Source organism: Dreissena polymorpha, chromosome 9, assembly GCF_020536995.1.
Source record: "Dreissena polymorpha isolate Duluth1 chromosome 9, UMN_Dpol_1.0, whole genome shotgun sequence".
In the NCBI taxonomy this organism is placed as follows: Eukaryota; Metazoa; Mollusca; class Bivalvia; order Myida; family Dreissenidae; genus Dreissena; species Dreissena polymorpha.
In genome coordinates, this window is record NC_068363.1 from 100,767,086 (window position 1) to 100,790,686 (window position 23,601).

Below are 23,601 nucleotides of genomic sequence, written 5' to 3' on the forward strand. Positions count from 1 at the left end.
TATATTCTGACAGGGCCTGGAACTTCCTCAAACTTCTTTATGCAGCATACACTGTAGGAACTGTTCCACTCAAACACATCAGGTGTTTCATAATTTCCAAAAAAGTCGACGTCACCTGTATCGTTATCTGGATTGTTTTCAAAAGTTTGTAAAACACTATTCAATCGTTGTCTGTCATTTTCATCTAAATGATGCAAGTCAAAATCACCTATTTGATCAATAAATTCGTCATCCGACCACTCATCCGAAGAAATTTCACCGTCCGCCATTGTTATAACCAGTGTGTTGTTTAAATTCTCGATTAAACACGTTTAAAATAAAAAAAATTCATTCTTTTCGGTAAACACGGAAGTAACAATCGGCCATAACCCACGCTAACGTTTGTTCTCGCTGATAAACGTGATTTACTTGTGTGAGTCAGACAAAGAAAGGTTAAAGCCACACACCTTAAAATTAAGTGCCTGTTCATCAATACATATAGATGCAATTTGAAAGTGTGCAAAATTGTCCTTAAATCTATAGCCTAGTAAGCAAGTAATTTATTTATTTTTTTAATTTTCAAACCGAAAGTATGATTTCTATACGTATTCGTCCATTTCGGCAAACGCGATTATTTTTAAGTTATAAATCGCAAAAAAGACAAATTTCTGCCTTGTTACCACCAGATATATTTTAATTGACGTAGATAAAATTAAATCTATAGCACAGTTAGCAAATAATTTATTATTTTTCAAACAGTACGTTTTTAAAACCGAAGGTAGGATTTCTAGACGTATACTCCATTTTCAACAAACGCGATTATTTTTAAGTTTTAAAGCGCAAAAGAGACGTATTTCTACCTTGTTACCACCAGATATATTCTTATTGACATAGATAAAATATGTTTCTTATTTATACTTAAATTTTCTATGTCATGTATTTCATTTCAGGGTGTGTGGCTTTAAATATCGGAACACCCGCTATAGCGGGCTATCGTGGTGAACGGTGTAAACTACGGCTGCCCGCTGTTGCGGGCTACGGAGTTGAAAGAGTTAATCCTGCATGACCCATATTCGAACTTGACCTAGATATTGTCTAGATACAACTTCTGACCAAGTATGGTGATTATCGGATGAAAACTACTTTTATTACAGAGTGGACACCATGCTAAATGCTTGAAATGCACTACGTGACCCCGTGACCTAGTTTTTGACCCGGCATGACCCATATTCGAACTTGACATAGATATTGTCTAGATACAACTTCTGACCAAGTTTGGTGAAGATCAGATAAAAACTACTTCAAATAGAGAGCAGAAACCATGCTAAATGCTTGAAATGCACTAAGTGACCCTGTGACCTTGATTTTGACCCAGCATAACCCATATTCGAACTTGACCTAGATGTTGTCTAGATAAAACTTCTGACCAAGTTTGGTGAAGATCCGATGAAAACTATTTGAATTAGAGAGCGGAAACTGCTGTGGACGCCTCCAAGGTGAAACTATAATACTTCCCGTTTTTTTAAAACGGGCGTATAAAAATGCCCCGCCCCCTGGCGGCCATGTTTTTAAAGCAACCAATATCATTTTCGAACTCGTCCAAAATATTATTGGGATGAATCTTCTGACCAAGTTTCATGAAGATCGGACTATAAATGTGGCCTCTAGAGTGTTAACAAGGTATTACTATAGCAATACATAGCCATATAAGGAAAAATGCCCCACCCCTTGGCAGCCATGTTTTTCAAGCAAACATAACCATTTTCATACTCATCCAAGATATTATTAAGACCAATGTTCTGACCAAATTTCATGAAGATTGGACAATAAATGTGGCCTCTAGAGTGTTTACAAGGCAAATGTTGACACCGCAGGACGCACAACGCATGACGGACAAAAGGCGATCACAAAAGCTCACCATGAGCACATTGTGCTCAGTTGAGCTTAAAGGTAATCCTTTTCTCCTTCTTTAGCATCGGCCTTATAAAGGTCCCTTCCTTTAAGAAAAAGGCCCCTTCTCCAAAGAGAATTTCTTTAAAATGATTAATTTTCCCCAAAGTTCAAGCTTACTTTGGGGTTTGTTCTCATTTCTCAATTTTGTCAATATTTTTTCCCCAAAATGGAAGGCTAAGCGCTTTCACAAAATCAAGACAAGAAAAAAGCCCTCTACTCCTATAATGTTTGCTCTACCTCATGGCTAAAACAAACAAACAAAATATCTTTGAAATTTAGGCATACAGGCACCTCGTATTTAAAAATTCAAACACAAGGATAGCCCTGCTCTGGGGCAAAGGATGTACCTGACTTATCCCATAGGACTGCTTTGTCAACTATGGTCAAGGTGTCAAATAAACCAGGATTGTGAATAGTTTCATGCAAATCTAAACTTGATCACATGATTCAAGTTCAATTTTGATGCAAGAGATAATGCGGAACTAGTTCGCTCCACATATTTATAACTTTTTACAAGGACTTATAACCAACCTACTGAAGACTAACACATATGCAAGCTCAAAAATGTTCATGGGGATATATCAAGCTAAACAACACGTAGTTGTACCTTCTTCACAGTGGTAGTCTCTGATGAGTTGCCTTCCTCTGGTATGGTGTCAATCGCACGCCGGTTCTTGTACTTGCTCCTGAGACATTCAATCATTCATTACTTCACATGTCACAAACGTTGTTTACATGATATGCGAGATGTATGCTTTCATGAAATGTATTATTTATGTATTGTCCTCGGTGGTAATGAAAAGGTCATAGACCGGACGGACTCGTATGACTTGAAGGAAAGAACAAACACAATATTGTTGATTGAAAACGGGCATTTATTATAAAATGCCATAAAAAAAATATAAAAATAGAACAGATTCTTTTCAGAAAGGCATAATGGGTGGTAAAAACACGCCACACGTATATACACATACAAAAACATGAATTTAAATGTGATGACGGCGGGAAAAACACGCCCAAAATAAGTATAAAAGAAAAATATTTGATGTGTATAACAGAAAATAAGAAACAAATGTGTTTTACACACGGGTAAAAACATACATAGTACGGGAGTAAAACCTTATGGCGGAGAAGGGGTGGAGGTGGGTTGTTAATTTCGACCATATTGGATGCCACGTTAGTCAGAAGGATCCAAAAGGGCCACAATGGCCAACACTGAATTTGATTGGTCAAAAGAGCCCATGTGACCCCACACTGAGGTTATACACAAGTAATTAAATATAAGGCTTGAACCAATATAATGTTCAACAATTAAGAAATCGTACAATTACATAAAATCTTTTATCAGTGCATAAAATATTATTTATGTATTGTCCTCGGTGGTAAAGAAAAGGTCATAGACCGGACGGACTCGTATGACTTGAAGGAAAGAACAAACACAATATTGTAGATTGAAAACGGGCATTTATTATAAAATGCCATAAAAAAATATAAAAATAGAACAGATTCTTTACAGAAAGGCATAATGGGTGGTAAAAACACGCCACAAAGGGGACCGGAACGGGAACCCCGCCGCCCATGAAGTAAGCACCTCGGCTTTACGCTTAAGAATGTTCTGAATTTGAGTTTTACCGACTCCAAACTCATCTGCGATTTTACGTCCAAAACCCGAATTTTCTCGTTCAACACTTTTCGTTTTGACATTTTAATTTCTGCATGTACGCTTAAGGAAATCTGACTCGATTATGATACATAATGAGCTGAAAAAATTAAAACACGTCAATTGAAAACAAACAAACAGTCCTGATTGGAAAATTTATTAAGTAAATAATAATGTGATTGGCTAACAAATATCTACTAATTAGCATAATTACAAATTGGTAATGTACTGATTTCGACAGATGTTGGTGATTAATAGTTTATTTTCCGCACTTCTCAGGAAATGCTTGTCCTGTACAGTGCATTGTTTCTGCACCTGTTATCTATACTCGAGAAAAATCGGCGTTGTCTCTTAACGTTCCACATAGTAAACTATTTAAGCTGTAGACTGTGCGTAATACGTTCCTCTATTATTCAACTTAATAAATTGATACGCAGTCTACAACAATACCGGTCAGAACCGGTCAAGGAGACAAAGCATAATCATAATGGTTGGTGTGAAAACAAAGCAGAGGTGTAACAGTACATCTTATCGGCTTAGATAAACAATTAACACGGATTTGTCCCTGAAAGATCAATAGATTAACCACTTTTACCTCCTAGTGGTCGCTTTATTCAAGATTCGGACATCAAAATACACAAAAATCAGCGGTCGCTGGTCGTGTAAGACAAAAGTCGCTTAATACAATATCATTATATATCGAAAAAGCTCCGTGGGATTTCAAAATGGTTGCATAAGACAAAGGTCGCTTAATACAAGTGGTCGCATCCACAAGATTGACTGCATGTATTGCATTTGAACAGAAAAATATTAACATCAGTTAAGGTAAATATCACAAATACATAAAAATAATTTCATGAAGACAAATTAACAAACAAGAGCACTGCCTTGCGGGTGCAGACCACTCATCTATTTTCCTTTTAAAGGTGAAGGGACTCTCAATTTCAATCACAAAGGAGGGAGGGGTGGAGTGAAGAGGGGTGTATAGTGTGGGGGTGTGGACATTTATTACATTATCTTCCAAAAATGCGAAAAAAAAATGCAAAAAAAAACAAAAGAATTTCGGGGGTTGGGGTGGGGGAGTGTGGGGGGAGGGGATTCTTGGGTGCGATGGTTGGACGGTATTTCAAAAATAAAATAATAAATATTTGTTTTTTAACCGTTTCAAAAAAAAGAATTGGGGGGGGGGGTGGGGTGGGTATAGTGTGAGGGTGTGGTGGTCATTTGTGAAATGATCTGAATCTGGGGGATTCGGTGGGGGGGGGGGGGAGGGCACGGGGGATGGTTTGGGTGGAGTCTATTGTGGTATGTCAGGTAAGAGTAGTTTTGTCAAAGTATAAATCAAATCTTATCATAAATAAAAAAGTAATGGCAATTTTAGCAAAATTTAATAATTTGACCTTGAGAGTCAAGGTCATTCAAAGGTCAAGGTAAAATTCAACTTGCCAGGTACAGTAACCTCATGATAGCATGAAAGTATTTGAAGTTTGAAAGCAATAGCCTTGATACTTTAGAAGTAAAGTGGATAGAAACACAAAATTTAACCATTTATTCAAAGTTACTAAGTCAAAAAAGGGCCATAATTCCGTAAAAATGACAACCAGAGTTATGCAACTTGTCCTTTTACTGTACCCTTATGATAGTTTGCAAGTGTTCCAAGTATGAAAGCAATATCTATGAAACTTTAGAGGTACTTCTAAGTATAAAGGGCCCATAATTCCGTCCAAATGCCAGTCAGAGTTACATAACTTTGCCTGCACAGTCCCCTTATGATAGTTAATAAGTGTTGCAAGTATGAAAGCAATAGCTTTGATACTGTAGGAATAAAGTAGACCTAAACACAAAACTTAACCAAATTTTCAATTTTCTAAGTATAAAAAGGGCACATATTTCTGTCAAAATGCCAGTCAGAGTTACATAACTTTGCCTGCACAGTCCCCTCATGATAGTAAGTAAGTGTACCAAGTTTGAAAGCAATAGCATTGATACTTTCTGAGAAAAGTGGACCTAAACGCAAAACTTAACCGGACGCCGACGCCAACGCCGACCCCAAGCTGATGACAATAGCTCATAATTGTTTTTCAAAAAATAGATGAGCTAATAATTATTATGATTGACATAGGAAAATCTATTATTATGATTGACTTCAATATTTAAAGGTGCAGGGTTCCCGCTGTTAAACTGCATTGTTGCTATTGGCGACAAAATCACAAAAGTTGCAACATTTTTTTTTCAAAATTGGCAACTTTTCAAAAGATGAATTTTTTTGTTTTGTACCCTTTACTAAATGGGAAAAGCAGCTTTATTGAGATGCCGATTCATGCCAATCAGTAACTGGAGAAGATTAAGACTGCAAAAACTCCCAAACAGCATTTTTTGTTATATCATCAATAGGCCTCTTGTCGAAGATGAGAGCAGGTGTGAAAATAAAACCTTTTGCATCAGTTTTCAACTGGAGTGCAGCTGAAATTGTTTCAAGACTTATTTTGGAACCTTATTACATTGCCTGCCCTGAGCCAAGATGCATTTTGTCATGAATGATGATTGTAATACAAACACAGCTTCATGCAAAGAGGATTTAGAAATCTGCTAGTTAGGTGTTATTTTTAATATTGTCACACATTTGTGTGATCCTGCAAAGCGATAAAACTGTTGACAACAATTTGATATGTGTTTTAGATAGAATACTTCCTAGGGTTAAGACCTGTTTGACCAAGGTAAAATCACATTCATGCAGTTGATGCTACTTAATGGCATCAAGAATGGTTAAATAGAGAATGAATTGTGACCAATATCTTTGACATAATAATAGCAACATTTTTTTTTAACTCTGAAGGAGCATACACAACCAGTATAATTATTTATAAACAACCTTTTACACTTGAGAAATTCTCTCACAAGCTAAAGTAAGGCAAATGGCAACAATGCATTGCCAGTCATTTATAACGCAAGGGACACCAATTCCAAAAAAAGATAAAATAATAATTATATATAATGAGAATTCCAGGCACAATAGGATATTAGGACGTCATAAAACATCAGAAACCAGAGACGAGGATGTAAATGCAAACCTGTAAATACAGTGTTGACCACTACGTTTAAACTTCTAGTTTTTTTTAAAGTAAAAGCAAATCCTGGTGTAAAAAAATGGGCCAGGAAGTTTAAACTTCTAGTCTTCGAAAGCTACGTTAGCGTTACCGATCGCCGAAATCGCCATTGGCGATTACAATTCCTGGCTGGCGATTAAAAATAAGATTTTCATGAAAGTGGCGATTGAAAAACATTAGACCCTATGCTTTACAAATGCACACTCTAAATGCCTGTTTTCAGGCCGTATAAATCGCCAGAAACATCGCTAAGATTACACAGAAAAGGCCCCGGGATAACGACGAGTTCACGCGTGACGTCACGCGCACCTGCGTGTTTACATCCGGGCTATATTGGTAGTCAAAAGAAAGATACAATCAATGGGGAGAAATAGAGCGTGATCGATTAAATTTAAACGATTATATTTAGATTTTATTTTTCAACATGCCAACAAGTTGTTCTACGTTACTGAAACAACTAAGATTGAACACAATGAATAAATAGATCAAATCCAAATAAAAAACATTTACAAATAACCATAATGGTATTTGTCTGGGCAGGGACCTTTACCCTGGTCCGGGAAAACTAACATGTTGACACATTAAATAAACATTTAATTAAATTAAATGCAATAGTTTTCATTTGATTGTTTGCATCAATCTCAAAATCGTTTAAGCCTTTGTATTCCGGTGTTTAATTGCCCCTTTGTTCTGCCTAATCCGATTATCTCGTTTTGATCAGATATTGTCCAGACCTAACTAACAACATGGTGTCATAAATCACATTAGGTGGCAGATGACAGTCTGGTCATTAAACGCAATTGATGATGCCACCATGTCTTCATTCTGGTAGTATTAAGTAACTAGGCATTTGGTTGAATAAATTTACCACCGACATACTTAACAGTTGCTTAAATTAGATATGTTACATAATTATTGTACAAATTTGAAGTCTATAGATAATCGGAAATTGAACACGGTAAAGATACAAGCCCGTTTTATTTATAAAAAAATAAAGTATTTATGAATTATAAAATGTAAATAAAAAACATTTAACGTATTTAGCGGGCATCGGTTAATTATAAATACGTCATTCCGTATGAAGATGTAATGTTACGGCAATGCACGAAATACATCATAAAAACAAGAAATTACGTTTGACATCAATGGGGGTAAATAATAATGAAACAATGTGTATATATTATATTATATATGTATATATATTATGTTGTGTGTGTTTGTTTGTGCGTGTGTGTTAAATGTTAGATAGTTGTCACTCATACTCGATCACTAGTAACGAGTTTACAAAATACATGAATACACAGTTCAATTTACATCATGTGAGGTTGTGTTTTTCAGTTGAATGTTAATATTCCTCAAGTCATTCTCTGAACAACACCCATCCAAATTAAAATTACATGTAAATACCGTCATGAATTTCGCTTTTAATAGGGCTTTGTAGTACGTTTATTTTCAATGAAACACTGACACATTCTAGCTATCACTAATTTTTTATTATTCTAGTTTACGCATGCAATGATAATTATAATTTTATAATTAGATGTATCATTATTTTTATTGAAGCTTTTCTGCAAATAATTATACGGCTAATGCATAGAGCTCTTTGTTGCATCGAATTTTCTGTCGTTCAGTCTTCAGACAATCTTAATTACTTTTATGCTAATGACGCGTTCTTTTAAAATGCAAATAAATGTGTTAATGCATTCTTTTGGCACTAAACATGATATTTTTAAAATATTATTTAGGTGTTGTTTTTTTAGTTTCTTTTTGATTTATTGACTAAACAAGTCTCGTTATCCATATGCTTTGCGTTAGCTGCAAGCAATGCTTTTGACTACCAGTGCATTGCGCATGCGCGAAAATCGGGAATCAAAACAATAACAATGAACTGGCCTATCCACATGGCTAATGTCTTAATTGGTCACGCTTTACACTGCGACCAGACTTTACAAATATTTGGGTTACTTGGCGATTTACGTTAAAACTGAACCACTGAAGCGTGCCATATAATGACCTATGCTATTGATGTTATGATTCAACTTAATCGAATCGACCAGTACGGAATTGTCATTTAATCAGAAGGGCGGAGTTATGGTATTGAAATAGCCACTATAAACTAATTTCCCAAGAAACAACAGTTTTTGATTGGCTAAAAAAGTGGATAAGAGTAACTTCCCTTTACTGTCGCTATGCGATTCAAAGACCGATTTAGAAAGTGGGTTGCAGATTCCGGGAAAAATGGATACTGCGAACGAAAATGGAAACTCGGAGCAACAGAAATTGACACAATTCCTTAAAAAAGAAAGCGAACAGAATAATGTTAGCTCAGGAAATGACCAAATGTTAGGTTCGCGATCAGAGGACGTCTTAAATAGTGCAGACGTGAATGCAGAATCGGAAACGTCTACCTGTCAAGTCTCACGGTTTCGCCTTGAGTCTCAGGTTTTTGACATGCAACTAAGTAATTTTGTACGATTTCTTCAAAAACAAAAAATGAAAAAAGTAATGTTTGTATTTCATACAATGTCGTATAATTACTACCGAGACGGCGGGCTGTTTTAGTGGTTTCTGGCGGGCTGTTTTAAGGGTTTCTAACCTAAATACCACGTGTATCGAAAACTTTTTAACAGTATTAATGTATCATTACTACGCCCCCGGTGTCTCTGTAAACAAAAAAATCGGCTGCAAAATGTCAGCAAGTGTCTCACCAGCGAAGACAAATTTTCAAGAAAAAAAGGGCTAATTTCAGACAAAAATAGTCTTAATATTACTCAGAAAATAGCCCCTAAACGCATCACAGACGATCCTAGGATCTAAAACTTTTCAGGGGGGGCATGCCCCCGGACCCCCCTAGATTTGGCGACTAAGGTTTTTTCCTTAGCGCCAACCTAGGAAAGTAAATGCAAATCCTAAGGTAAAGAGTTGGCCATGCAAATCCTAAGGTAAAGTGTTGGCCAGGAAATTTAAAACTGGTTGTTTTTGATAGTAAATACAAACCCTGACATACAGTGTGGACTGTATATTCTGTAGACGCTGCAGTGGGGGTTCAGTAAGTATGGCACTCGTGGCAGTTGACGGCAAGGGAGCAATCTCGTCTTTCTCTTCTGCATCAAGATACTCTGTAATACAAACAAAACAAGAGATGTGTTTGTCAGAAACACAATGCCCCCTAGTGCGCGGCTTTGAATTAATTAAAAAAAAAGAAGATATTATATCCCTTTAAAAAATATTACTTCCCTTTTGAAAATGATATTTATCCTATTACCAGATGAAAATCGATAGTATAACAACGATCGTATAAACTTTAGCTTTATACTATTGCTTTTTTTAGATAAAATTTGGGTTTTTCCAAAAATTTGAGAATATGGTTTTGTCAACTACGAAAAGATAAATTCGTCAAAAAATGACATATTTGATAATTATTAATGGAAAATAGAGTGTAAATATTGGATAAATAGAATATTATGTGAGTTTTGGATACAGATCAAGTTTAACATGCTCGGTTTGAACCATGTTAGTGCTTGGCAAGCCTCGCGCTATATTGGTTCTAAGCCTCGCATGATAAACTTGATCTTTATCCAAAACTCACATAATATTCTCTAGTCATTGTATCTGCCAAATGATAAATAGAAATTATATCCCTTTAAAGCTTGTTACTTCCCTTGGATTTTGTTTTTGGACCTTTGACCTTGAAGGATGACCTTGACCTTTCACCACTCAAAATGTGCAACTCCATGAGGTACACATGCATGCCAAATATCAAGTTGCTATCTTCAATATTGCAAAAGTTTTGGCCAATGTTAAAGTTTTCAGACGGACACACAGACTGACAGACGGACTGACAGTTCAACTGCTATATGCCACCCCACTAGGGTCATAAAAACATGACTTAAGCCCCACACAGCTTTGTCAAGGCTTATAAATCAGGAATGTGTGGAATTACTAATACTAGGCTGAAATGTTTCTTGAAAATCTAGGTTAAATTGCAACAATATATTCTAAGTTTTAATTAAACCATTAAAGAGTGCAATACCAACTAGAGCTTTGTCACAGACGTGACGAAAACCCCACATGAAGAGCGGATGAAAGTACTTGAAATAGGGAACACCATGCTAAATGTGTAAAACGCACTAAGTGACCCTGTGACCTAGTTTTTGTCTGGCATGGCATATGTTCCATCATGGCCTAGAGATCATCTTTATAAAACCTCTAACCAAGTTTGGTGAAGATCAGAAGTAAACTACTTCAACTAGAGAGCAGACACCATGCTCAATGTTTAAGACGCACTAAGTGACCCCGTGACCTAGTTTTTGACCCGGCAAGGCCCATGTTTGAACATGGCCTTAAGATCATCTACTTCTGACCAAGTTCGGTGAAGATTGGATGAAAACTACTTGAATTAGAGAGTGGACACCATGCTGAATGTTAAAAAACGCACAAAGTGACCCTGTAACTTAGTTTTTGGCCTGGCATGACCCATGTTCATACTTGACCAAGACATCATCTAGATACAACTTCTGACCAAGTTTGGCGAAGATCAGATGAAAACAACTTGAATTAGAGAGTGGACACTTAATACCGACTAAAAGACAGACAAGTTCACTCCTATATAACCCCCTAAACTTTGTTTGTAGGGGTATAATAAATTGTATAATAAATTGTAAGCTGACAAAACCAACTGACCAAAAAACTGAGGGACTCTATAAACCCCTTTTTAAAGTTTATTAAGACCTCATCAATCATTAAAATTCTCACCAACATACTCCTCTAATGTCATCTGAAGCTCTCTCTGAAAATAAAAACACTTAACAATTTTTGTTGTGTTCAAAGCCAGATAATCTAATTACCTTAAAGACTTGCCAAGGCAATACAATAGCTTGATGATCCCAACATTTAAAAAAATCATGAACATCGATCAGAAGTCATAGAAGATACACAGCGGGCACAAAATGGAGACTTCAGTGTTTGTATGATTTACTTGACCTTGACCTAAAGTCCACTTCAAGATCTTTGCAATTCTTAATATTAAATAATATCATTCATTTGTTCTTAGAGCTTTAAACGAACTTTGGTGAAAAAATACATTTTGCCGATGTGTAATTGAAGTTTTTATAAATATCAGCAGAATGTTGCTGCTTGGAATAGTTCATACCGGTGAGAGCTTCAACATGATCTGTGAGAAGTGTTTGTCAACCATCTTTTTCATGCGTTCCATTTCCTCTTCATACTGCTTTGTGAGCTCAGCCACTGAAAAAACAGTCATGAACATTTTTGGTTTTGTTGATACCTGTATTACAGAGCTCTCATAAACCTTTGTAGACACAAAATCTCTCTATCCCCTGATTTTGGAAGTTTTGCCCATATTAAAGAATGTGTAAGTTATGACAGTAATCAGTGATATAAACATGCACATAATATTATCACTTTTAACAGCATTTACAATTAATATATAGATTTGGCGATAACATTTTCAGCCCTTGTAAAAAATTCCAAAGCAATTGGCAACTAAAATCTCTAATAATAATTAACCAAAATGCATGGCAATATTTTTTAATGATACACACATTTACTCCTTAGACAACAAGAATATCAGTGAAACTGATGGATGCTCCCTATGATGCGCTTTGTCAATCTATGTGTTAATAACCACCTAAAAAATTCTTATTAGCCTCTGTGACCTTGACCCCAGTGACCTCGAACCTCATCAAAAGGTAGAGACCCATGCAAGGTACCTACATGCCAAATATGAAAGAGATTGGTAAAGTATTGACAGGGTTCCTAGCTTTTTGTATGAACAAAATTCCCTGATTTTTCCCTGATGGTAAATAAAAATTCCAGGATCATAATTTCGACCTATTTCTTGTTTTAGACACCCTAAATAAAGAGCAGTTGCAGACAATAACATGTATTATATTTATGTAATTTTAAAGCAATGGCCTCTCATTTCCCCTCACAGCCATCCTTTCCTCGCCTTTTCATTTATTTGCTGTTTTAATTGTATGGACTTTTCGACACAAGTCGAGAAAGTCAGACCAAACAAAATTCCCTGATTTTTCCCCGATTTCAGGAACTTTTCCCAAATTCCCTGACTTTTCCCTGACTGGAAAATGTCTTTCCCAGGTTTTCCCTGATTTCCAGGTTAGCTGGGAACCCTGATTGAAGGCCCTATGAGAAACTGTAAGAAAAGCGTGACGGAAAATATATTAATAGCCTCAGTGACCTTGATCCCGGTGACCTCAAACCTCATCAAAAGGTAGAGGTCCATGCAAGGCACCTACATGCCAAATATGTAAGAGATCGGTTAAGTATTGAAGGCCCTATAAAAAACTGTAAGAAAAGTGTGACGGAAAATCTATTATTAGCCTTAGTGACATTGAGCCCAGTGACCTCAAACCTCATCAAAAGGTAGAGGTCCATGGAAGGTACCTACATGCCAAATATGAAAGAGATCGGTAATTATATGAAAGAGATTGGTAAAGTAACAAAAGCATGACGGAAAATCTATTATAAGCCTCGGTGACTTTGACCCCAGTGACCTCAAATCTCATCAGAAGGTAGAGGTACATGCAAGGTACCTACATTCCAAATATGAAAGAGATCGGTTAAGTATTGAAGGTGCTATGAGAAACTGTAACAAAAGTGTGACAGAAAAATATATTATTAGCCTCTGTGACCTTGACCCCAGTGACCTCAAACCTCATCAAAAGGTAGAGGTCCATGCAAGGTACCTACTTTTCTTGGGTGCGATGGTTGGACGGTATTTCAAACATAAAATAATAAAAATAAATATTTGTGTTTTTTAACTGTTTCCAAAAAATTGGCGGGGGTTGGGGTGGGGGGGTATAGTGTGAGGGTGTGGTGGTCATTTGTGAGATGATCTTAAAAAAAAAAAATTAGGGCGGGGGGGAATTCGGGGGGGGGGGGGGGGGGGGGGGGGTATAGTATAGTGTGAGGGTGTGGTGGTCATTTGTGAGATGATCTTTAAAAAAAAAAAAAAAATTAGGGGGGGAGAATTCGGGGGGGGGGGGGGAGGGGGGTAGGGGTATTCTTGGGTGCGATGGTTGGACGGTATTTCAAACATAAAATAATAAAATAATAAAAATAAATATTTGTGTTTTTTAACCGTTTCAAAAAAAAAAATTGGGGGTGGGGTGGTATAGTATAGTGTGAGGGTGTGGTGGTCATTTGTGAGATGATCTTAAAAAAAAAAATTAGGGGGGGGGTATAGTATAGTGTGAGGGTGTGGTGGTCATTTGTGAGATGATCTTAAAAAAAAAAAAAATTAGGGGGGGGTGGGGGGGGGGGTATAGTATAGTGTGAGGGTGTGGTGGTCATTTGTGAGATGATCTTAAAAAAAAAAAAAAAAATTAGGGGGGGGTGGAATTCAGGGGGGGAGGAGGGGGTGGGGGGGTGGGGGGGTATTCTTGGGTGCGATGGTTGGACGGTATTTCAAACATAAAATAATAAAAATAAATATTTGTGTTTTTTAACCGTTTAAAAAAAAAACAATTTGGGGGTGGGGTGGGGGGTATTGTATAGTGTGAGGGTGTGGAGTCTATTGTGGTATGTCAGGTAAGAGTCGTTTTGTCAAAGTATCAATCAAATCTAATCATAAATAAAGAAGTTATGGCATTTTTAGCAAAATTTAATAATTTGACCTTGAGAGTCAAGGTTATTCAAAGGTTAAGGTAAACTTCAACTTGCCAGGTACAGTAACCTCATGATAACAGTGCTCCAGCTAGGCCTAAATCAAAGGGCGCCGCGCCCAGCCCTCCCGAACCTCCGCCCTGCCCCCCTTAACCTCCGCCATGCCCCTCCCCCTCAAAAAAAAAAAATAAAAATTTTCATTTGATAATTCATAAATCTCTTATTACATTGTAATTAGTTTAATCCTCATTGTAGACATTATATTTCAATGATTTAATAATAATGGGAATAATACAATTATTTATTACATATAAATTAACATGCAATAGAAAGCATTCCAGAAACACCAGCTCGCTCGAACGTGCCCTTTTCACAAAATACTGCGCGTCGAAAGAGCCCTTTTCACAAAATACTGCGCGTCAAAATTGACCTTTTGACAAAAAAGCCCCCTGCCCTTTTCAAATCCTAGCTGGAGCACTGGATAACATGAAAGTATTTGAAGTTTAAAAGCAATAGCCTTGATACTTTAGAAGTAAAGTGGATTGAAACACAAAATTTAACCATATATTCAAAGTTACTAAGTCAAAAAAGGGCCATAATTCCGTAAAAATGACAAACAGAGTTATGCAACTTGTCCTTTTACTGTACCCTTATGATAGTTTGCGAGTGTTCCAAGTATGAAAGCAATATCTATGATAGTTTAGGGGTAAAGGGACCAAAACACAAAACTTAACAAAATTTTCAATTTTCTATGTATAAAGGGCCCATAATTCCGTCCAAATGCCAGTCAGAGTTACATAACTTTGCCTGCACAGTCCCCTTATGATAGTTAATAAGTGTTGCAAGTATGAAAGCAATAGCTTTGATACTGTAGGAATAAAGTGGACCTAAACACAAAACTTAACCAAATTTTCAATTTTCTAAGTATAAAAAGGGCACATAATTCTGTCAAAATGCCAGTCAGAGTTACATTACTTTGCCTGCACAGTCCCCTTATGATAGTTAGTAAGTGTTGCAAGTATGAAAGCAATAGCTTTGATACTTAAGGAATAAAATGGACCTAAACACAAAACTTAACCAAAATTTTCAATTTTCTAAGTATAAAAAGGGCACATAATTCTGTCAAAATGCACGCCAGAGTTATCTTACTTTGCCTGCCCAGTCCCCTCATGATAGTAAGTAAGTGTACCAAGTTTGAATGCAATAGCATTGATACTTTCTGAGAAAAGCGGACCTAAACGCAAAACTTAACCGGACGCCAACGCCAAGGTGATGACAATAGCTCATTTTTTTTTTCCAAAAATAGATGAGCTAAAAAATTAAAAATGTTTAGCCATTAAGCTAATTTCTGCATACCATTTAATTTAAAATCATGCACAATATTGGTAAGTTTTTCTTTCCGCTGTTCATATGTCAGTCCGTTAACAAGTTCATCTGCATCAGATGGTGGCAACTTTGGTTTTGCCCGGGTTGATGCGGCAGTGGTATTCCTCTTGCGTGGCATTTTCACCTTAAATTGCACAATGATTGCAAAGTTTAAATATACATGATAAGAGTAAAACTATTGAAAAAAAATTAACATTGCAATATGAACTAGAAATGGCGTGGCAGAGGCCGACGTGTATCCCCACGCTGCATGGTTGACCAAGGGGGCGCCCCAGGGTTGGTAATGGGGCCCTGCATAGTTTAGATTGACTGTATTGTCATAAGAGATGTTCAGTATCAATTTGAAGTAAATCGGTGTAGAAATGAAGAAGTTATGGTAAAAGGCAATCTTGGGTGCGCGTGGTCTATGTGGGCGAGAATGCCCAAGGGTTGGTAAAGGGACCATGCATAGTTGAGATTGACCCTATTGTCAAAAGAGATGTTCAGTATCAATTTAAAGTAAATCGGTGAAGAAATGAAGAAGTTAATGTAAAATAACATAAAAAATGAGTGAAAATCTCTGACCCAGCCCCACCCCAACAACTTTTGATCCAGGGGTCAGATCAAAATTCCAAAAAGTGCAGGGTCGCACATATGCTCATAGCTTCCATGTGTGTAAGTTTCAATGTTCTAGTGCTTATAGTGTAGAAGGAGATAGTGGCCAGGACGGACAGACAGACAGACACACAGAAGGCAGAGATAAACACAATATCCCCTAACTTTTCAAAAAGCGTGGGGATAATTAATTAAAAGCTTTTTGATGTGTTAAATAAAGTGTGAAATTAAAACTAAAGGCATGAAAAAAAACAGCATAAAATCTCAAATGCAATGTTTACTGTTGAACCATTGGAAACAACATGTTATTGAATATCCTAATTAAAGAATTATGACGCAAGTTGTATCAGTAATCTGTAACATCGTGTGGGGTGGCCAAATATCGACAACGAGCCTACGCTTTGCAGTGTAAAAAGAAGGAAACAGGACAGTAATCATATAAACTGATAAGAATCGTTATGTGAAGGAATCTATGCGGGCAACGTTCGTATACATATGTTTAATAATTATTGAAATATACTTCATAGTTCACTGACGTTTGTGATGTTGTTTTTTTCACTTGAATATGCCGCTTCGTTCTTTGAATGTATTACCCCAAAGAGAAACTGGCGGATGTCAAACACACAGCGGTTACATTACATTCGTGTAGGTTATATTACACTAAATCGGATTCCCATAGGGTCCCATTATAAAACTGACAACTTTCAAAGCGTTCATATTGCCTTTCGGACTATCATTTTTTCCGAACCTGGTATCATTTTAAATATGGATCTGTCTTCTTCCAATAATTGCAATCAAAAATATACCGTCTCATAATTTCTAAGAAAGTAAATCGCTGTTGAATGCACACACCGTTGAAAAACCTGTTTCAGAAGCCTAATTTCGACAAAAGCTCCACACAATAGAAAAGACACCTCAAAAATTCATCTTTTCAGTTAACTTCCATTTCAAGGCATCAAAGTACTCCAGACACATACATGATATTACAAACAACCACAAAAGACATGTCTCACATTGTTAACTGGCATACTCAATAAGAGAAAGAGAACTCTTTAGTAATAGGCACTACTTTTGATGGACCACGGAGGGATACACAATTATTTAGTGTAATGTAACCTGTATATGAGAGCAAGGAACGACAACTCTGCATGAAGATTGAACATAGTTATTTACTCGGGTGTGGGGGGGGGGGGTAAATCTCATTAAGGTAACAAAATAATATGATCATAGGTATTACCTCATTTATAAGAAAACCCATTTTAAATAAATGTGTAGGATAATATTAAATAAATGTACATAATGTTAGAAAATTGACCTTTTACGTCCATTTATTTAAATCTCAATAATTGCATCTTCATAGGATTTTTCAGTTCATTCATGTTTGTATCTTCACATACAACACCAATTATTGGTTCTTCCCAGGAAATTAATGCGAACATTTTTTTTTTCCATTATGCATAGCAAGTGATGCAATGATGAATAAGTCGTACATAATGTTTAAATCGAATAACTTCAACTAAACATAATATGATTATAGGTGCTACCTAATTTACGAGCAAACACTTTTTAAGTTTTTTTGATAACCATGTATTTTTAATAAATATATGGACATGATTGTGTTCAAAATATGATAATTGTTGCAATAATTGAGTAATGCATCCAAAAAAATCAATCTTAAAACGAGTTACATGTTCCAAGATTCAAGATCTAGCATCTTAATTTTTTTTTCTACCCACAGGAATTTATAGCTGGTTCGGTGTCTGTGGTATAGTGGATGGGGTGTCTGCTAACTGGCTTAGTCACTGGGAGGTCTCTGTAGTGATCCTTTAAGTGGGAGCATTCTTTAGATAACCCTAAAAACATACTATGGCGTACCATTTGGGTTGAAAGTCAAGAAGACCTACACGTTAAAAAGAGAAATGTACGTCGAAGTAAAATAATTGTACGTCGACATGAATATAAAATACACTTCGAAGTATATATTTGTACGTCAAAGTACAATTTGTACTTCGACATACATGTTTGTACTTCTACGTACACATTTTCTGAACAGCCAATCAAAACACTAGTCTCTTGAGCCGCTTTTCCTTCAGATTTATTCATAATAAATGTTTAAAATCTCTTTTTTAGTTGAGGACAAAATGAATAAAAATATCAGAATGGCAAAAAAAAAACAACACATAGAAGTTTCAAGTATTTAATGCATTGAAATAGATTATATACAAATTTGAAGAAGATTCAATTGTTTCCTTTTTAAAATTAAAATTATTCAGCATATTGTGTGTATGAAATGATCATGCGGGGCGGAGTATCACGACCGTCCAGCGTATTACTGTGTAGGAAATTCCCAACGGTAACCAGTTACCAAGCATTAATGGGATAAATAATGTATTATAAACTCCCCGTTGGTCGTATTTTGTGATAACCATAACTAGCATAAGTCAGAGGTTAATTCCGCCACGCCAGGTCAATAAATACGCACAATATCTATGAGTGAGCGGTCGATAGTCGCATAATTTGGTATAAACTATAATAATAATAATGTTTAATAAATACGCACAATATCTATGAGTAAGCGGTTGATAGTTGCATAATTCGGTATAAATAATAATAATAATGTTCAATGTCAAAAATCTGTAAAAGCAACAGACGTAAGGTGTCTTCTGATTGGCTAACACTCAAGGGTCGGTGAAAATTGTACGTCGAAGTACATTTCTCGTTCTACTTAGTAGGTCTTGTACTCTTTCGACGTCATGGTACGTCATCAGAAGAATGATTTCTACTGTTGGGAAATGTTAACACCACTAATTGTCTTCTTATTTATTATCAATGTATAATTATGTGTAACAGCATAACAACATACTTGATTCGCAATTAAAATATTTAATAAATACAGGTATCTTGCAGGTTTCTAATTTCCTTTCGCAAACTATTGTTGAATAGTTTAAATTTTGTCGCCACTAAAAAACTAGCCATTTTGTAGCAATTCTAAAATCACAGTCTAAACTGCATACACTTAGCTCTATAGTTACAATTTGAATGCAAATATTAGAATGCATCATGTTATATCATCCATATTTTTTTATTTAAACATTCAAATAACACATAACACAGTACATATATAAAAAGGTATGTGGTATTGTGTGGAGATACAAAACACCTCACATCATTTATTTGCACATAAAATAATAGTTACAAAATAAGTAAAACTAAAACACTGTCATCAACCTACATTTCAAGAATATTCACTTATATGAAATTACAAAGTAGTGTTAGTGTATTACCTTTTACTAAATTAACATTGCTGGTTTTGTACTAGCCATAAAACATTTATCATAGATTAACAAGTAACAACCAATTTATTAATTACACAATAGAACAGAAATCATATTAATTGCATAATGCATTTACTAAACAAGTTATTTGCTACTGTTTAGAATTACGCTATCTTACTAAATATGATCACAGGTACTTAGTGCTTTTACATACTTGTGGTAAGTTTTGTATTACTAGTTTGACAATTATCGGCAGACACTCGTTGATATACAGACAAAATTTGCATGGGAACTCTCATACTTTTTCAGCATAATTGCCTTCAAATTGTTAATTTAACAACCCTTTGACATTGTTTGCACATCTGATCTTATTATACAATAGCTGATTTTTGTTTATAGATAGACATATATAGACTTTTCAAAGTTCTATAAAAGTTCACACATGTTCCATCCAAGTAAACAAACAGAATCAATAAAGATCACCACAGATAATAACTGTGTGTATAGCTTGGAAATTTGATAGTTCAGGAATCCCTCCTTTGATGATTTCTGTAAACCAAAACTGTCAGTTTTGCTGGATAGAATGGCTTGTATGATGCCCAGCTCTTGCCTTCGCAGAACAGCTTCTAAAAACGGAAAACCAACAAATATCTTAAAATTTGATCAATAATGCAGACAATTTATAAATGCCTTGTTTTTTGTTGATTTCGAATCTGGGAAATTTTTTACGTAAGATTGTGGTACGAAAATCCAACGGTATCGGATTTTGTGGTTTTAGGCCTAAACTAATTATAGTGATATGTAACCTTTGGGAATATCGGTAAAGTGCGAGCAGACGAGGTGTAAATACGTTTAAAATTAAAGCTAAAAGACTAAAAAGTTAGATCGGAATATCTTTAAATTTTGTGAATAAATGTGTTTCTGGTGGATAACAACGACAACTTGCCAAAATATTGCTCATGATCACACGTAAAACTTCTTTCTGAGACATTGTGTACACACCGGTCTTACTGACAATAACGAAGTGACGTCACCATCTATGTATAGAATGCTTTCTGAGAGCGAATGGAAAATGCCATTCGGTACCCCTCGCAGATTATCATAATCGGACTCGGGAGAAATACGGGTTGAAAGTAGTCCGCCCACGTGATACCATTCTAAGAATGTTACAACAACAAAAACAATAACAACGACGGCGTCCATAATTCCTGTAGAGTTTGAACTTGCTCTGGCTTCAGAGCATAGAAAATCCCCATTTTCATCTTTGCAAAATGTAAACAACTCGCAAAACGGGCCATGTTTGTTTTTACTATGTAATTTTGATTCGCGTAGGTAGACCGCAATACCGCTTTCGAAATGTGTATTCATACTATCTACTTCGAGGTACTTATCCGATGTTTGACGGAAAGGGCCGAGAATGTGCGATTGTGGAAAATGCGTCACATATTCTGACAAATAAACAGTAGGGTGTCGTTATTGAAATACCGCGAGAATACTGGAAGAATAGAGATGCCAACTATAATGTTTAAAACAAATAATTTTTTAACAAGCGTTTGTGATTTGTCAGGATAATATTAACAATAAGATATCGAAAAGATCAAAGCAAATAAATTCGACAGAAATCTGAGATTCGGCAATATATTAAAGACGGGTTATGTTCACCTAAATTGTGTTTGGTAAAGACTGTCACTATATGTAGTGAACCAGTCTTCGGCTTTTACCCACTGAAGAAGAGCATTCAGGGGAGATAATTTAGTAATCACTTAATTCTGGAACGGTTGCGAAGAAAAACAAATAATGCGAGAATATTTAGTGCGATTCGCTTCACAATTATGATGTCATTGATATAACTTTTCCTGAGGTATGTATTTACATGTGATTTAGCATATGTCAAAGTGTTTTTGATTTGTTCAAGTTCATAAATAGCATCGCGAAAATATATGTCGCGTGGCAAATTTTTTTGAGACGTATCCATATGTGGTATTCCTATGTAATTTTGTGTCTAAATTCCCATATGCATGAACGGTCAACGCCCGCTTCGCGGGCTTTTGCCCGTATTATATCAAGTATTTACATGGAGCCTGCAAATGAACAAGACATCACCTATTGAAATATGTTTCTGCATACGCAGGTAGATCTATCTTAGTGATTATATTTGTGTACACTATGTATTAATAATATGATTATAGATGCTACCTAATTTACGGGCAAAAGCTTAATTATTTTAAAGCTATTTAAAAATTACAGTGTGATTGTAATAACATTAAAAATTATACTCACAACTCATCTTGCAGGCTGCGCATGAAAACTGGTTGTGAGCCCTGGTCTATGGTGAGGCTGAAATTGGAAACACACAAATTAGAACATTAAGGATAAAACAAAAGTTTGGTTCAATAAAAAATAAATAGTAAGACGTTTTCAAGTATTATAAAAGAACAATAGTCAATCACTTGTTATTAAATTTTTTGAAAAACATTTTTTAATAAGTTTTGTACCTACCTTTGATTGGTTCTGTTTTAGTCATCTGGTACTTTTTTACTGTTGAGAGCATCCTGTTTCCATGTTGGTCTTGGTGAGTATTTGTGTTTTATTTGTTTTGGTTAGTGACTGACATGTCACCCACCAGCATTAATTTCGCATGGGCATAATTTTGATACTTGATTAATACTTTTAATGTATTTTGGTTATCATTAAAAAAAAGATAATGCATAGGAAAAGTATATATGTGACTACAGTTAGAGTTTGTTGTTGGAGTATTATTTGATTGTTATGTTTTAATTGGATCCGGTTAGTGACTCACATGTCACCCACCAGAAATGTAAACTTAAATGTTAATGTGACATTTGATATTTCTCCTATGTAGACAGACAGACGGTATTGTTATGCAAATCAAACAATTATTGAAATATTTTTAAATAATATTTTGTGTATCATACGAAACACACATCAATAGCAACACTAACCCAAGTTATCAAATAATGAAAAAGCAACAACGCAAGAATATGCTGATAAAATTAAAAGTATGTAAGTTTATACTGTTTGTGATATTAACAAGGGTATTGTATGATCCAGAAAAATAACGGGATTTAAGTTATGTCAAACGTGCATCATTTTACTGCATATCATTTGGGTAAGTAAATGTTGTTTATGTGTAATAAACGAAATGCATTTTTAAGCCAAAAAATGTAGATCAATCCAATTATTATAGATATCATGATCTGGGATATAAATTGAAAGAAAAGACAATTACTGATCAAGTGAAGTAGTTGCAAACTGCATGTTATATATTCATTTCTAGACATAATAAGGCAAAAAATAATCATGCCAATAAAAATTAGATTAAATGTGTAAGTTAAGCATTAACAAAGTAATGTCCTTTTAAGAATGAGAAAAAAAAATACTGTCAATAAAACAGACTGGTTTAATTGTTATTATTGGAACACAAAGTTTTGTATTTAATGCTTATTTGTTGTTTATTTTACCCTACCGGTTTCACCGGTGGGGACTTATGGTTTGCGCTCTGTCCGTCAGTCCGTCCGTCTGTCACACTTTTCTGGATCCTGCGATAACTTTGAAAGTTCTTTATATTTTTTTCATGAAACTTGAAACATGGACAGATGGCAATATGGAGATTATGCACGTCATTTCATTTTGTTCCTACGTCAAAAATTCTGGTTGCTATGGCAAAAAATATATTAAAAAAAATAAGCTACTTAATGGTACACATACGTGTATGGGGACATCATTGCTTGGCAATAGCTTGTTTGAAATTAAAACATTTCCCATTTAAATATTAATAAAAAAAGTAAATGAACCATAGATTATTCTGCCATAATTATTTGCGGAGCTAACACATTTTAAGCATGCGCTAGTTACAAATAGTTGATTATCCATTTTTACAAATACATAAATATAGAAAATAAATTTAGTCTCTTGTGGCTGCTCCACTGGTTAAAATATTAATTTCTATGATCACTTGTGAAATAAAATTGATAATCTT

General features: G+C 35.4%; 1 protein-coding gene across 1 annotated transcript in view; it reads right to left on the reverse strand.

Annotated features, from left to right (window-relative positions):
- LOC127844852 (borealin-like) overlaps positions 1–16,954 on the reverse strand; it is a 28,676-nt gene extending 11,722 nt beyond the window's left edge. Inside the window, exons 1-6 of the mRNA XM_052375378.1 lie at positions 16,863–16,954; positions 15,703–15,856; positions 11,852–11,946; positions 11,455–11,488; positions 9,707–9,818; positions 2,540–2,618 (exon numbers count right to left, since the gene is read on the reverse strand). Coding sequence (XP_052231338.1) covers positions 2,540–2,618; positions 9,707–9,818; positions 11,455–11,488; positions 11,852–11,946; positions 15,703–15,850 — 468 coding nt within the window. The 5' untranslated portion in view covers positions 15,851–15,856; positions 16,863–16,954. The remainder of the gene's footprint in view (positions 1–2,539; positions 2,619–9,706; positions 9,819–11,454; positions 11,489–11,851; positions 11,947–15,702; positions 15,857–16,862) is intronic.
- Between the last annotated feature and the right edge of the window lie 6,647 nt (positions 16,955–23,601).